The sequence below is a fragment of the Megalops cyprinoides genome, chromosome 21, assembly GCF_013368585.1.
Source record: "Megalops cyprinoides isolate fMegCyp1 chromosome 21, fMegCyp1.pri, whole genome shotgun sequence".
Taxonomy (NCBI): Eukaryota; Metazoa; Chordata; class Actinopteri; order Elopiformes; family Megalopidae; genus Megalops; species Megalops cyprinoides.
In genome coordinates, this window is record NC_050603.1 from 2,318,506 (window position 1) to 2,333,915 (window position 15,410).

The 15,410-nt window shown below is 45.0% G+C and overlaps 2 protein-coding genes across 3 annotated transcripts; one reads left to right on the forward strand and one right to left on the reverse strand.

Moving 5' to 3' along the window:
* The first annotated feature begins 861 nt into the window (after positions 1-861).
* tspan13b (tetraspanin 13b) lies at positions 862-8,248 on the forward strand. Its single transcript, XM_036515717.1, has 6 exons — positions 862-1,184; positions 3,004-3,171; positions 4,598-4,678; positions 5,841-5,954; positions 6,535-6,645; positions 7,185-8,248. The coding sequence occupies exons 1-6, from the start codon at positions 1,122-1,124 to the stop codon at positions 7,257-7,259; spliced, it is 612 nt and encodes a 203-aa protein (XP_036371610.1). The 5' UTR covers positions 862-1,121; the 3' UTR covers positions 7,260-8,248.
* A 2,151-nt stretch (positions 8,249-10,399) lies between these two features.
* On the reverse strand, positions 10,400-13,774 carry agr2 (anterior gradient 2). 2 transcript variants are annotated; one of them, XM_036515746.1, is made up of 8 exons: positions 13,641-13,774; positions 13,284-13,421; positions 12,976-13,039; positions 12,769-12,821; positions 11,751-11,827; positions 11,304-11,367; positions 10,807-10,890; positions 10,400-10,685 (listed from the first exon to the last, which is right to left on the reverse strand). In XM_036515746.1, the coding sequence occupies exons 2-8, from the start codon at positions 13,399-13,401 to the stop codon at positions 10,636-10,638; spliced, it is 510 nt and encodes a 169-aa protein (XP_036371639.1). In that variant the 5' UTR covers positions 13,402-13,421; positions 13,641-13,774; the 3' UTR covers positions 10,400-10,635. The 2 variants fall into 2 exon arrangements, with proteins under 2 accessions (XP_036371639.1, XP_036371638.1); XM_036515745.1 differs by having other exon boundaries at positions 13,284-13,414; positions 13,632-13,774.
* Between the last annotated feature and the right edge of the window lie 1,636 nt (positions 13,775-15,410).

A 15,410-nucleotide genomic window follows, 5' to 3' on the forward strand; every position in this document is an offset into this window, starting at 1 on the left:
CAAATATAACCAGAGGAGGAAAAGTCCGGCTGTAGGGAGTAGAGGTAACCCCAGTATTTGTTCCAATCTCTTGGATGTTCTAACAGATCTTCAGCCAGAAGGGGGTCTAATGTGTGAAATCAGCTGGTTCAGTGAATGGGTGGAATAAACACATGCAGGTACTTCTACCGTGGAGGACTGGAGTTTACCCCCACCTCTGAATACGAGGCAGATTTGGGCTGCGCTCTCCCTCATGTGGCTGCGGGGGAGATGCCTTTGGTGTCAGTGTCTCCTCTGAGCAGACTGGCATCTCTCTGCCCGGGAAGGAGGGGGTGAGATCTGGGAGCAGGCCCTGCTGTGCCTGAACAGGACTTAATTTCCTTTAACAGCAACAGGCTGATGAATCATGAATGAACCGCTGTTGTAATGTGAGCTTCCCTTTGCCATAACCAAGAGCCGAGACCTCGAGAAGGCCGGTCTCTGATAGTTTATTTTCCCATGTAGTGTGTGTGAGTGTGACCGTCTAAATATGCAAGAGTGTTTATTTGTAATATGACCTAGTAATATGTACCTATGTAATATGAGCTGTAGTTATGAAACGGACATGTAAATGTTCTGATGCATGACTGGATTCTATTTATATTGTGCCATTTTGATAATAGTTTCAACAGCTCTTAAGCAATACGAGCTGTGGACGTTGTTGGGTAAACATTCTCCGAAGGAGCCCAGAGCAATAACAGGTGGATTTTGAACCGCCGGGAAAGTTCGCTGCGCGCTCATGGGAGGACGCGCTCCCGTTACCTCATTGTGAGCACCTGCCTTACCTGGAACCCGTCGTCGGTCACGCAGCATCCCGCGGGCACGGGTCCGAGGCGTGGCCACGCGCAGCATCTCCGCATTGATTTGCATGGGACAGACAGACGCGCCGCGCGGACCAATCAGCGGCCCGTGCGGGCCCGTCGCGCGCCCTCCCCTGATTGTAGTCATATGCTTTCTCTGCCTGCCCCCTGTTCGCCCAGCGGCGTTTGGGAGACGTATGTTTTTCCATGCATGATCTGTAAGGCATCTCTGTGTGTTTTTCATCGTGATTCGGAATAATCTGTAATTCTGCATCGCGCTGGGAATTAAAGCCGACATCCACGATGGGTTGCGCCGGGTTTTCCTGCTCAAAGAACTCGCTCTGCGCGCTCAACATCCTCTATGTTGTAAGTACTGCGGCGTCCGAAATAACCATATGGAACCAAAAGGCATAACGTTAGAACGGTTTTCAATGCAAAAGCGTTTCCCATGAAAAATGCCAAACCGATGTAGCCGTTTGTAAACAAATGTATTCTGGGTTACAGTGAGTACAGCTCCTATTAATTATTCAGCGGTGCATTCTTTGCCTGGTATTAAATGAGCTCCCGTCCCAAAGGATCCTGTTTCATCCACTGTCTGACCGGCAAAATCGGTTTAGCAGTAACAGCAGAATTTCGCTCGCCACCTCTCCCCCCGTCTCACTTCCTAATCTCCCCGCTTTCGCCGTTCGCTCCATCCTGTTTTTGTCTGGTGGCTTCCCACCCGTTTCGTTTATATTGAGCTGGCTGTATTCCTAAATGTCTGGTTATTTGGTGTACTGTTGTATCCCAGCATCGGATATTAACAGTAAGCTATTTATTTAAAAAAAAAAAAATCCAGCGGCCTTGCCGCTTGGGACAGTCTTTACAGAATATGTGTCACATCCTCGGCGGCATATAGGACAAAAGCAGCAGACGCAGGGATGACCCGTTTGCTGCAGAAACGGATTCAGTGCTTTGTTGTGCCGGTTTTTGGGGTTTGACACACCTCAGACCCCCCAGGAAGGGGGCCTCTTACATTTTCTTTTAACGGATGAACATTCCAAAACTAAATTCAAAATAGCATTTAATCTTTACGGTTTATTAAGTCTGTGCATATGAGCTCGTCTCGTCTGGTTTGACACGTTGCACCGCATTTTCGTGTTATCATGTAGTTTAACTGTCTGTGTGATAGCGCACGTTCAATGTCCACCGGCGGTGCAGAATAACACACGCTGTGGACGAGTTCTGAGTCCATGTTGGGAGGATTTCGCTGCGGGGGGGTTGCTCAGCAAAGATGTGGCCTGGATGACGTCAAAACTGCTTTATTAATGTAGTTTACGTCCTGATTCTGATTTTACCGGAAGATAAACCCTTCTGTTTCATGTCACCGGGAGGGGAAACATTCCACCTTCTAGCTGACTCTCATGGTTGGTCTACAATAGATATGGAATACATATTAGAAGAATGGGTCGTTACTGTGTTCATGGACCCACTTCAGAGGGTTAGTTGTCTTTGCTCACTGACTAGATGTTTAGATGTTATGCATATAAATTTGGGCTATAAGTATTCACCCTCTGCTTATGAAATGAGCACATCATGCAGACGTCCTTTACAGTGGTACTGTTGGGTTGAAAATAAACAGCCATAGCGCACCTGTTGTAAAGGGGAAAAGCGGGAAACAAAGAAAGCCCCCATGTGATGTACTGGTTATGTGGTCTGGGAACAGTTTGACTGCTGAGTGTAGAACCTGCCAAGATGGCAGGGTAAGCTGATGTCTTTTTGTGAATCTCATCAGGTTTGGCTATCTATCCACGTATAATCTAGATCAGTTTTGTGTAGATTTTAAGTATTGTTTATTTTAACAAATTCATATTTGTAATCTCTGATTCTGCCCATGTAGGCATTTGTGGAGTAACAAAAATGAAAAAGTTGTGTAAAATGATGCTACAGCCTAGCTGAGATGTACAGATGTACAGCAGAGACCGAGACTTTCTCTCTCAAAGGATTCAAACTGGCTTTGTTAGAATGAGAGGTATTATCCAGCGTTGCCGAAGCTTCTCCCTCTCCTCTCTCTCCCTCTCTCCCTCCCTCTCTCTCTCTCTCCCTCTCTCTCCCTCTCTCTCCCTCTCTCTCTCTCCCTCTCTCTCCCTCTCTCTCTCTTTCTCTCTCTCTCTCTCTCTCTCTCTCTCTCTCCCCTCGTTCTCAGATGGTGAGTCTGCTGATGATTGGCATTGCAGCCTGGGGAAAGTGGTTCGGGCTGGTCTCCAGTTTCCAGGTGGTGGGCGGAGTCATCGGAGTGGGCGTGTTCCTGTTTTTGGTGGCAGTAGTGGGACTCATCGGTGCCGTGAAGCACCACCAGGTCTTGCTCTTCTTCGTATCCTTCACAGTGAATGCGATACTTCAGGGCGAGTGGCGGGATGCTTCAGTGAATGGGAGTGAATGAGATACTGTATGTCCATACAGAACCTTTCAGTGCAGGAAAGACACACTTAAAATGGATGAAGGCAGACCCAGGTCTGAATGATCAAAGGGCGTATAAAACCAGGAAAAGAGACTAAATTAAATCTATATTTTCTTTCTACTTTATCTCCATATTGGATTGTTTTCTGCCAACATTTTTTTTTATAATTGTGTGAACAGAAAATCATCATTGTGTTTGGAGAATGGTCTGAACAGTGATATGTTAAATATTACATGCGACAGAGCTCATGCATGAGTGATTGCGTGCGGTCGCACACGGCTTTGCGTGCAGTTACACACACGGCTTTGCATGCGGTCGCACACGGCCATGCATACAGCTCTGATGTGGAAAAGGGGACAGATCATGTTCACAGACTTTATGCTCATTAATATTCTTCTACATGCTTTATTATATGCTTGTTTTGACAGCCTGATTAATTTCTTTTACATATCCTCCTTATCTCTGACATCTGACATCATTATTGTCAGCTTTCAGACTGAATGTTTCCTTTTGCAGTGAGTTCCACTTGCAAAGACTTGATGTCACAGGGGCTGCAATGTCAGTGCTTGGTTTTCTTATACGTGGGGCAGACAGAACACAGGAAAATTGGCCAATCTTCTATAATAGGGAAGTAAGAGAAGGTGGATTGTGTAAGAAGGCAACTCGTTGAGATTTAGTCTAACATAGTCTGAGAATTCAACTGTCACGTTTCTCCTTATCAGTGCACCAATATTTCAGTATTTGCACTTTGAAAGTTCTGGTTTCCATGGTTGCTTTCATCAGATATGGTCCACCTTTTAGAACAGAACGTCTTAGTTCAGTGATCCAAGACCTGCCTCTGGCTTAAGGTGCAGTGTGAGGGAGACAGCATGGAAAAGCTGGCCTGGCGGGGCAGTGCACAGAACAGCACTTTCACCTGTGGAATATCCACAGTTAAGCATCCTTATATAAATTCAGCATTTAGGTTCGAAGGCTCCTCCTTTGACTTCCGTGCGTGTGTGATGTCACGTGAGTTCTAGAGCATTCTGCAGGTGAGCGGCAGGGTCAAGGTGTGTCCCAGGGGTTCCGCGTCACCGCTCTGTTGAGCAAGGTGTAATTTTCTGTGATGAGTGAGTGTCCTGTTGGTATTGAGTGTGTGTTGAATGGTTTTCCAGTCTATGGAGGGAGTGCTGATGAGTGCCCTATCGCTCTGTGTAGGGAGTATTGAGTGTGTTTTCAGTGTGTTGTCCTTCTTTGTGGTAAATGTGGTGAGTGGTTTTTCCAGTCTGTTGAGTGTGGAAAACTTTTGCAGTTGGCGCTGAGTGTGGTTTGGTTTGCTGTTCCTTGACGGCGTGGCCAGTACATGATCATCCTCTTCATGGTGTTTGTGGTACAGTTTTCCGTTTCCTGTGCCTGTCTGGCCATCAATAAGGAACAGCAGGTGAGTGTCCATGTCAGTGTCAGTGGGGGTTATTCCGGGCAGCCTGGTAACTCACCAAGTCTGTCAGATATGCACCTGAATTTATTACATCAGAGGAGTATCCAGGAAAAACTCGATAACCCACAAAGATGGCTTTGACAAAGAGTTTCTTTACGTGAAAGATTGCATGAAATTTATGAAGAGCACGTCTCAGAAAACTCAAACTTTCAGTTTTCCTCCTACAGTTCAATCATTATCGAACAACTGATCTTTTAAATGTGGGTTCATGTCACTCTTTTGTATAATGCAATCTGAAATGATCAGATTTTGTTATGAAGATTGGCTGGGGAACATTTTTGAAAATGGTGATGACCGATAAGGCATTAGCGGTGATGTGAAATTGGGTCGATGCGTGCATGTCTGTTCGGACTGCCCAGTGCAGAATGCAGCCCACGTTCTACCTTTTCCTCCTGCTCTATTTTTAGAGTGACTCTATTTTTAAATCTCAATGCTTTATTCAGGTGTTTCAGGCAGAGCTGTAATTCCTTGATGTTGGTCATTCTGTGTATACGTGCCCTGTGCTAAGGGTTATGTATGCTTACTGAGGTATTAAAAAGAGGTTATATCACTTCGTAACCTTATGCTGCAAGTGAAGCAAGGCAGTGGTCGATACTTAGCAGGAGGACTTCCCAGGAGAAATGCGCTGCTGTGTCAGGTATTGTTTCCTGCTGGGCCTTCTTTTCCCTACCCGACTGAACAAACCCCAGCCCCAGTTCAGTTATGGGGACACAGTGTGAGAGGTGGGTTGTCTTTCCCATAGCGCGTTCAGACTTTTGGGAGGCGCTCTTATCCAGAGAAACTTACACAGCAACAGTATGTATGTGAAGAAAGGTAGATGGGAGAAGAAGGCCTTGCCTCAGTCTGGTCTTTTGCTCACCTCACAGTATAAAAATGCCAGAAAGTGAGTCCTGTCCACCGCTGATATTTGGTCCATCCTGGCCCAAGATGGCTGCTGTATGTCAGTTAGAACAGTCCTGTACATGAGTGTTAGAGAGAGAGAGGCACCCTCTGGCCGAGCGATGGATCTTCAAGGTTGAAATGAGACCCGAGACTCTCCTTGGGATCCCTGGATGAAAGGCGCTATATAAGCACATGCTGTGACCTCTGTCTGTGACGTGCGCAGGACCGGTTGCTGGAGGTGGGGTGGAACAACTCTCAGACCACACAGAGGGACGTGCAGAAGAGCCTCAACTGCTGCGGATTCTCCTCCGTCAACTACAACGGCACCTGTGAAGCGGTAAGACCCTGAGCCCACACCCTATACACATACTGTATAATCCTCTATAGGGACCACTGATGCATCTATATAGGAGTGTATGTGTAAATGTTTAATATGGGGTTGTCCCTGTCGGAAATGCAGGTAAGATTCTTTAGCGATGCGTGAGTGTGCAGTGGGTTTCCCTACCAGTCTGCCATGTGCCTTTAACAGTAGTCTCACTGACATCACAGGCAGAATTTGCAATCAATGTGATGCATATACAGCCATCACAGTGGCCAGAAAGCCTCCTGGCATAAGTTTACATGTATCACTGAAAAAAGAACCCCTGTGTTTCTGCCAGATTTTCCATTATATTTTAATGCATTCTGTACAGAATCCTCTATGGAGCCCTGGGATGCTGGGATGCTAAAACAGGTCTGTCTGGGGTTCCCTCTCAAAATGGACCTTTGGTGGACCTGAGATCCCACCTCTTTAGCCAGCACTTGAGAGTTACTGTTCAGCATTTCAGCCTCTGTTAGTTACTGGGACGGTCAGTCTGGAAAAGAAGTCTGCGGAGTCCCATGATTGGCTGATCTCAGTCTCCTCCTCTCCCTCCCAGGCATGTTTCCCTAACAACTCCTGCACCACGTGTGCGGCTAAGATCCAGGAGCATGCTGGGGAGGTGCTGCGCTTCGTGGGGGGGATCGGCCTGTTCTTCAGCTTCACTGAGGTGAGGTCCCCGCCCCGCGCCAGTGTCAGACCCCTGCCTCACTCCACAGAACCCTGCTTCACACTATGATCAGAACCCTGCCTCACTCCACAATCAGAACCCTGCCTCACATCACAATCAGAGCCCTGCCTCACTCCACAATCAGAATCCTGCCTCACACCACAGAACCCTGCCTCACTCCACAATCAGAACCCTGCCTCACTCCACAATCAGAGCCCTGCCTCACTCCACAATCAGAGCCCTGCCTCACATCACAATCAGAGCCCTGCCTCACTCCACAATCAGAGCCCTGCCTCACATCACAATCAGAGCCCTGCCTCACACCACAGAACCCTGCCTCACTCCACAATCAGAGCCCTGCCTCACTCTATGAGCGCTTCTGCAGGCTAGAATCAGGATCCAGGGTCCTCTAGTGCAATCTAATGTGTCCCCTTGAATTCAGACTTCTGTAGACGTCTGACTTGCTGGAGAAGTCTCCTCTGACTTGTTCATGATTCTCTAGAGATGCGTCTGAATCTTCCTCCTTATTTTTGTTTCAGATTCTGGGGGTGTGGTTAACATACAGGTACAGAAACCAGAAGGACCCTCGTGCCAATCCCAGTGCTTTTCTGTAATTCCAGAAAAAGAACCCCCGTCCACATCGTTCAGACCTTTGGACACTTTTCTTTTTATCTGTAAAGGGGAGCGATCTGTCTCAGGTGCTGTCCTGGGTTTGCCTCATGAGTGGCGTGTTTGAGTGAAGTGTGTTCCTCCAAGACTACTGTATACTACAATTCTGCACACTCCTGAGATCCACACAGTCACAATGCACTGCGTTGCTTGTTGAAAAGATGGAGCTGGAAGCTCAGACAGTGGGCGGGAGTTAGGGAGTCATGGGAGAGTGAGTTTTCAAGTACCTCATAATGGGTGGAGCTATTGTGTGCTGTCAATCACTGACTTAATGAACCAATCAAAAGACTCGGCCCTCCACTGCAAAAACTATGCTCTTATGAATCCTCACCCTCCTATCACCAGAATCAACAGTATATAGACAAATAAGTCTGATTCAAATCTGTGAATTTTTCTCAGTGCCATGTAACGCACTGAAACCACTATGAGTAAGCCCACTGTACTGTATGTGCAAAATAGACTGAAGGCCTGTCTTTGAATAAATGTGTACAATTTATTTAATATTTACAATCACTGAAGAGATTTACCTGCTGTTAAAAGGGTATAGAAAACCTAAAAATCATTAAATCAGCCTGTTTTGAGCCAGCTGTATGTGTAACGATGTGTATATATGTACATAACCATGTATGCATATACACATATATTTAAGTCAGGTGGCCTGCCTGTCGGTTTATGTGATGATAATGGCACTGTCCCTGTAGAGAGGCAGAGGTGAGGTCAGGTGACTGGGTTCTGCAGGTAGGGGTGCACTCTGTTTTTTAAACGCGATATTGTTCCCCCTGACTCCGAGTGGTCGGCTTCTGGGCCCGCACGCTCTCTCTCTCTCTCTCTCTTCTCTCTCTCCTCTCTCTCTCGCATGCATCCCTCTCTGGAGTGTCTGCTGTGAATCCTGGCGGTTCTGTAAACTACGCACCACACCTGCTGAGCGTTTGTAAACCACAATAAAAAAATGAAAAAAGAGGATTTGATACCGTTTCTGCTGTGATGATGTACCTTTTGTTGAGTTGAGTTGAAGGTGTAGTAATCATAGCTGTACTATGAAGGGGGTTTGTACACCTATATAAACAGCTGAACAATTATTAAAACTGCTTCTCTGATGATCCATTCAGTTATTAATTTTTGTTTATTATTATTATTATTATTATTATTATTATTATTATTGTTGTTGTTGTTTATTAATGTATCAGATAACCTCAACAAGGCTTATCCACAGAATGTGAGCAGATACTAGTACAGAATATGGTACAGTGTGCAAGCAGTTTTAATATGAATTGCAACTCCATAACTTTAATAGCAATGTTTAAGCACTGAACACTGAATAGACATTTAATCTAAATACTTAATCAATGTAACCACTATGGTTAACATCACTGTGCTACAGCCAATGTTCAGTCTGGAAGAATCCCCAGTGAAAGTGCTTATTTGGCCATCGCAAGCACACACCATGTTTAATGGCCTTTAAAAGGGTGATTTCCTAATGCTTGGGTCATCCTCGTTTAAACATATGCTCTGCTTCTCATGGATCCAGCCTGGATGCTTTTTTTAAACCTCCGCTAATTAAACTCAGAGCTTTGAAAGTGTATTGTCTTTGACCCAAAGGCTTTTGACAGAAAGCAAAACAGAAGATCTGAAATGTTTGAACTGCCCCCCTTCCTTCTCCTCTAAGCAAATGATTGTTACCATAGTTATGTAAATGTGGGTTACCAACCAACCACACAGTCACCCCCCCGCCCCATACTCACACTGGTGCACAGACACCGTTAGGAAGCGGTACATTGTGCAGGGTGTGAAGCACTGAGTCTGTGCTCAGTTGACTGAAAATTGGAATTCAGCTTCTGGGAGCAGGTCTCTGGAATGTTATCCACAATGTCATCGTTTGTGCAGGTTTCCATGGAAATATGTTTTCCCTTCGGATCACCTGATCTACACCCCCCCCTCAACACACACATTACACACAAAGAAACACACACACACACAGCTGCTTCACATAGGGTCAGCTGAGGTATGGTAACCTGGCAACGCTGTGACTCAGTGGGGGGAGGGGGGAAGTGTCACTCAGCCTTGGGCCAGCCCCGCCCATTCAGGATGTGAGCCGGAACAGTAGTCGCGTTCTCTTCCCTCCTTTTTCCTTCCCGAATCGGCTCCGCCACAAAGCCCCCCCCCCCCCCCCCCCCAAAAAAACAGGACTTGCCCAGTAACCGTTCACTGCTGCAGGGTAAGGCCTCTCGCTCCTTACGGTGGGAATTCACAGGGAGTCAGTGACTGTTCGCTCTGAACAATGGCCTTCTGTCCTGCTCATGGCTGAAAAGGCCTTTACGCAAGGGCACTCACATTTCCAAAAGTGCCCCCTCTTCATTTGCTTGTTCAATCCTTTTTAAATTGAATTCTTGAAAAAAAAATTTTTTTTGCTGTTGTGTTAAATTTAGCTGTTGTCCCTCAGATAGTCTCAGCTTTTAAAAAGCCTTGTTTGGTGTTGTGTTTTAGAATATGGATATAATAATTATATCAGCAGTGTTTACCTGAGCATTGCTCTTTTAATAGTTGCCAAAGTGCTGAAGAATAAAATTCCAAAGAATGATCCGTGTTTTGGGGATTTGAGCACCTGCTCATTCGGACTGGCCTGGTGAGGTGGTCTGCAGCATATGCTGTTACCTGCGTTACCTGCTGTTACCTGTTACATTATAAAAAACTGTAACCTATGTCAGCGGCTCTGGATAAGAGCATCTGCTAAATGTCCTTCAAACCAATGCATCAATGTACCTCTACCTGTGGCCACTTCATTGGAGTTTTTTCCTTTCAATAATTTTACAGAGTAAAAGGGACCCAGGAGAAACATTTAATGTTTTACTCCGTCAGTCTCAATCAGTCATGTTCATTCTCACACTCTTCTGGATATATTCACGTGTCATGCAAGATCACCCTGTAACAACCCACGCATTCAACTAGTCTTGTGATTGAACCAATAAAATATCAGGCAACCAAGGGAACTCACACAGAATCGTGGTTGCATGGCAACATAACGGAACATTTTTCTAATGCTGGATGTGCGTTAACAAGAACACGCAATTTTTTTTCTTTTTTTTTATTTTGTTGCAGTTGCTGTGTTTATTAAAAAGACAGACATCTGAGAGGCCTCACACAAACAATCAGGCAATAAAAATAACAATGAGAGAAGCTACAGGGGATATGAAAGACGATCATATCCTTTGAAACTGAAGACTTTACAGTGCTTGGCTTTTACATCAGTAAACTTTTATGGCAGTGTGACGCTACCCCCGCCACACCCCACAGACAGATGCCGAAGGTCAAAGTTCATGACCCTCACAGCTCCGTCTTCAGCAGCTTCTTGGCCTTCTGCATGTTGCTGATCACTGGGGGAGGAAAGCATGAGGATCCATCAGAGAAGACGGCCTTAACCCTTTGTGTGCATGTTACAGTTTATGTGTTCTGGAGCAGAATGAGGAGAATGTTCTGGAGGGTGGCAATACTTACAGAGGTTGATGTCAGAGGGCTCGTAGGCGTACATGCGGTTTGCATATCGGCCAGTGATGTCAGCTCTGACAGTCAGAGAGGGATCTGGAGAGAAAAAGAGAAGGACGAATAGAGGGAGGGAGGGAGAGAGGGTGGTGGATTCAGTCAGAAGCCATGGTGACACCGGGATACCAAGAGGTGATTGAGTCCCCTGAGATATGACCTTTCCTGTTACACTGTCTGCTGGCAGATAGTGCAGTACCTGCACTGCCTGGGAGTTAGCACAAGGTGACATGCTGTAAGATGAAATCACTGCTTTGCAGGTGGTAGTATGATTGTTCAGTAGAACTCATAGTAAGAACCATTTTTGAATGGAAGCAGAAAAATATACAATTTTACATATGAGTTCCACAGCTTCTAAGATGGATCAGTTTGCAACGTTCACCATCTGTCAGGACACAAAGCATCCTGCCAAAGCCTGCAGCTCAGAGCTATGACTGCATCCCTGCGTAACTCACCCACAAACAGGATCCTGGGAACGTACTGGCCATCAGGAGACAGGTGCTTATCTGTGGTTTCGTACTGTCAGTGGAGCAGAAATATATGTCAAATATTATTTTCCTTGTCGCCTTTTCATTTTTAATTTGCACCATTTTAATTTGCATAAAAACATCAAACACGTGTTAGCTGTTGTGTATACAAGCTTCTTAGATAAAAGGCTGTAAGGGGTGTAATATCATTAAACTGCTTTCTAATTTAATTAAACTGAAGTCAAAGCTTGTCAGATATGCATTTTCTAAAGCCAGGAATTAATTTTTTCAGGCCAAATTAGAGAGTTCCATGAAAATCTGTCTTTCAATTCAGTCATTAAATAATTGTTTTGAAAAATTTAATGAAGGGCTTTTTTCATTAAAAATATCTCTGCAGTAAGTCCACATCCCCCAAGGCTGTTCATTCAAACCTACCACAAGGTTGAGAAGGATGAAGTCTTCGTCAGCCATCTTCTGGATCTCTTTGCTGTTGGCAAACGCCTTCTTCAGAGCTGCACACACACACACACACGTCATTGATAAGATCTTAAGGTCTGATTATCACTGAGGAACAAAGCCTCAGTATGAGCTAATGAGAGTCAACATTCTGACACATTATTGCGTCATGCAGCGTTCTAAGAATGAAGCACAGTATCTCTGTATCTTCCACTGAAACAGTAGCCGTACTGAAAGAGAAACCACTCCTTCACCTGCTGACTGAGGCTGATCAGACACTCACTTTAAACATCACTATAATAAGCCAAGAACATGGAAAAGGAAAGGAGGATTGGGGGTCGAAGTGATTGGTAAATGGCAAAGGAGAATATTACAGTCCATTCACAATTTACAATCCATTCACAACATGGATTAAGAATTAATACAATCTGTCAACAACATGAAAGTATTGTTTATGCTGCACACCTTGTGTAAAGTAAATGTTGCTGAAAATTGCATGTGAGTGTGCAGTCTTAGGTGCAGACCGTGAGCTCACTGATTCACTGTAATATCAGGAAACAGTACTACATACCTACTACATACCTACAATCTATTTTATGTGTGTCACTTCCTGTCCAACAAGCCTTTGAGAAACACAAGCAATTCCACAGCAATACCTGGGTACTTACTGCATTCTCATAAAGTCTTAAAATATCCTTGTTTCAATTTACATTAGGTGTCCTTTTCAATTTACATCTTAAAATGTAAGTATATTAAAAAATTCCTCAAGTTAAAGAATATTATCACAGCTTCTAAATAGTCTGTTTTTTTATCTGTTTCTGAGCAGAAAATAAACTTCTGTCCCTGTGAAGAGTAACTACCAAAATTGTATTCTTAAGTATCCAGTGGGCACATTGGATATGGTTATCCCATTTCTATGGTAATTTCTTAGATAGATTAAGAGAAAAAGAGATAAAGAGATGATGAACCGCAGGGGATGGTGGGATAGCAGTCTTACCCAAGCTGTGTGGGCAGTCCTCCAGGTGATGGATGACCATTAGGGGCTTGTTGCTACACAGAAAGAGTAATGTGCTGGTTTAATATCAGCGCAAACTGTCATGTGCATATGCAGAGAGATTTATATAGCTGATTACTTTCTAAATAAAAAAAAAAAAAAAAAAAAAAAAAATTTATTAGAAAAAATTTTCTAATAAAAAAATCTTACTTTGACTTGGCTTTGAACAAAGCCTCCTCATAAGTCTGGGCCCAGATCAGCTGATCACCCCATCCTGTCAATTAGAGACGCACTGGGTCAAGATGTGAAATTATCAATAAAAAAAAAATATATATGTAACTTTTACTTAAGTAGTTATCACAAAGTTATGGCTCCCGTAGTTGCAGTACAGGCACATTGTTAAAAGGGGTTGCCATGGTTACAGTACAGGCAGATTAGTTAAAGAGTTTTCTGTGGTTGCAGTACAGGCAGATTGGTTAAAGTTAAAGGCAGAACACACAGAGGTGATAGAGACTGACCTCTGGAGAGGGTTTGAGGGACCCTCTTCTCCTTCTTGGCTGCCGGCTTCTCAGGTTTCCCCAAGGAGGAGGAGACGGCCGCCAGGACCAGGAACACAGACAAAAGCCCCTTGATCATGTTGCCGAGTGCTCTGTGGTCAGAGAGAAAAGAGAGTCCAGAAACGGAGGCCTTTCCCAGGACTGGGCTGTCCAGCAGCTGCGATGACACAGCAGACACAGGCGAATTCAGCGGGATGGGGGCTGGCATCTGAAAGGACTGATCTCCTCTGAAAGACGAGAGTCACCAGCGAGGAAAAAGCCAGACCCCCATCAGGGCAGAAGAAGTGGGCCTCTGTCAAATTGTCTTACCTGTTCTCAGTGCCACTTTTGTCTTGACTGGGACGTTAACTCTGGGTCCTGCTGTGTCTCTCTTCCTCTCCCCTGCTCCACACCTGTTATATTTATACACCTGTTCACCCGCCAGACCCGCCCCTTCTACCTGCTGGAATGCAGGAGCCGGCTGAGTGTGGGACCTCTGGGTTTCGTTCACGCGGTTATTTTTAAACTCTTTCCTCAGCTCACATTCAGTCATTTAAATCCAAAACTCACCAACTAGTGAACATATACACATATGTTTTATAAGCTTAGTGCTTGTGCCAGCGCGTGTTTTTTTCTGTTTAAATGATTGACATCTGTAAAGCAGGCAGGAATGAGGCTGCTCAGTCTGGCTCTCGTCCAAGGACAGGTAAGACTTGATCGAGCAGTTTGATTTGCCACTGTGCTGATTAGTCCGCTTGCTATTGGTCAAGGTCAGAGACGTAAGAAGGCGGCACTGTATTCGTGAGGATTTCAGCAAACAGCAGGCATGACGCGTCCTGTCTACCGTGAGAGTTCGCTATTATCCAGAGGAACCCATTCATACAACATACGATCAGCATACAGAGCTGGTATTTCCAGGAAGTCATTGTAACGTATGAACTTGTGTTTTTTTTCCCTTACATTGCCCATTAACTTCAGTGTTTCTGAGTGTGAAGTTGGGGTAAATGTGGTTTGTATAGGTTATCCCAGGCAAACCAATAAAGCAGAAGTCATCATTTACTTTTCATATTTCATATTTCAATATCAGTTCAATCTCCTGGTATTGTGTTGTGTGTGGTGGATTTTGAGAGCACATCCGAACACAGCGTGGTGCCAAGTACAGGGAAAGCCTTGCAATGCCAGGACAGGTGACATCACGGGCTTACCTGGGGAGGTGGAAAGTGGAAGTGACCTTTTTTAGACCGCAGTGCAGGTATGGGTAAACACCCCCCCCCCCCAACACACACACACACACACTCACGTTCAGTTGGTTTCAGTGATCCGGTTCACAAGTGAGCTGGTTTATTGACAGAACTGGGTGCCGTGTCCACACACACACACACACACACACACACACACACACACACACACACACACACACACACACACACACACACACATATACTCACACACACACACACACACACACACACACACACACACACACACACACACCAAGTTCCCTCACGGTTATATTCAGCAGAGCTCCACCCAGCCTCCCACCCAGCGGGACCTCTCCTTCAGGGAGTGGCAGGCTCTTCCAGGGCTAATGAGTTCAGGCAGACCCTTGGAGGTGATCCAGCGCGTCTCTGCGGCTCACACCTTTTCAGACTCCTCCGTCACAGCGGCCCTCTTCCGGCCAAACGGGTCACGGTGGACGCCGCTCCTCTGGGTCCTGGTTGCCAGATGCACTCCCACACAACAAGATGCTAACTACAGCAGAGTCAGTCAGAAGGAAAAAGTTTGCCATTTGGAAAGAGGTAAGAATTTCGCACATCAAAAATATACCAAATAGAAATAATATACTGAGTCTGAAATATTCAGTAAACCTTCAAAACATTTACAAAAAAATCTCATAAATTCACCAGATACTTCATATGCTGCATAAATGTTTGATCACTCAAATGTGTTACACATTCAGGAAATATTTGAATCATTTACCAAATGTCATAACAGTTGTTTATTTAAAAAAATGTGAAATTCAGGGAAATCAGCATAACTCTTGTGTAAATAGGTGTTGTGATGATTGGGCATATCATTATTTGCATGGCTATCAGAGAACGCCTCAGA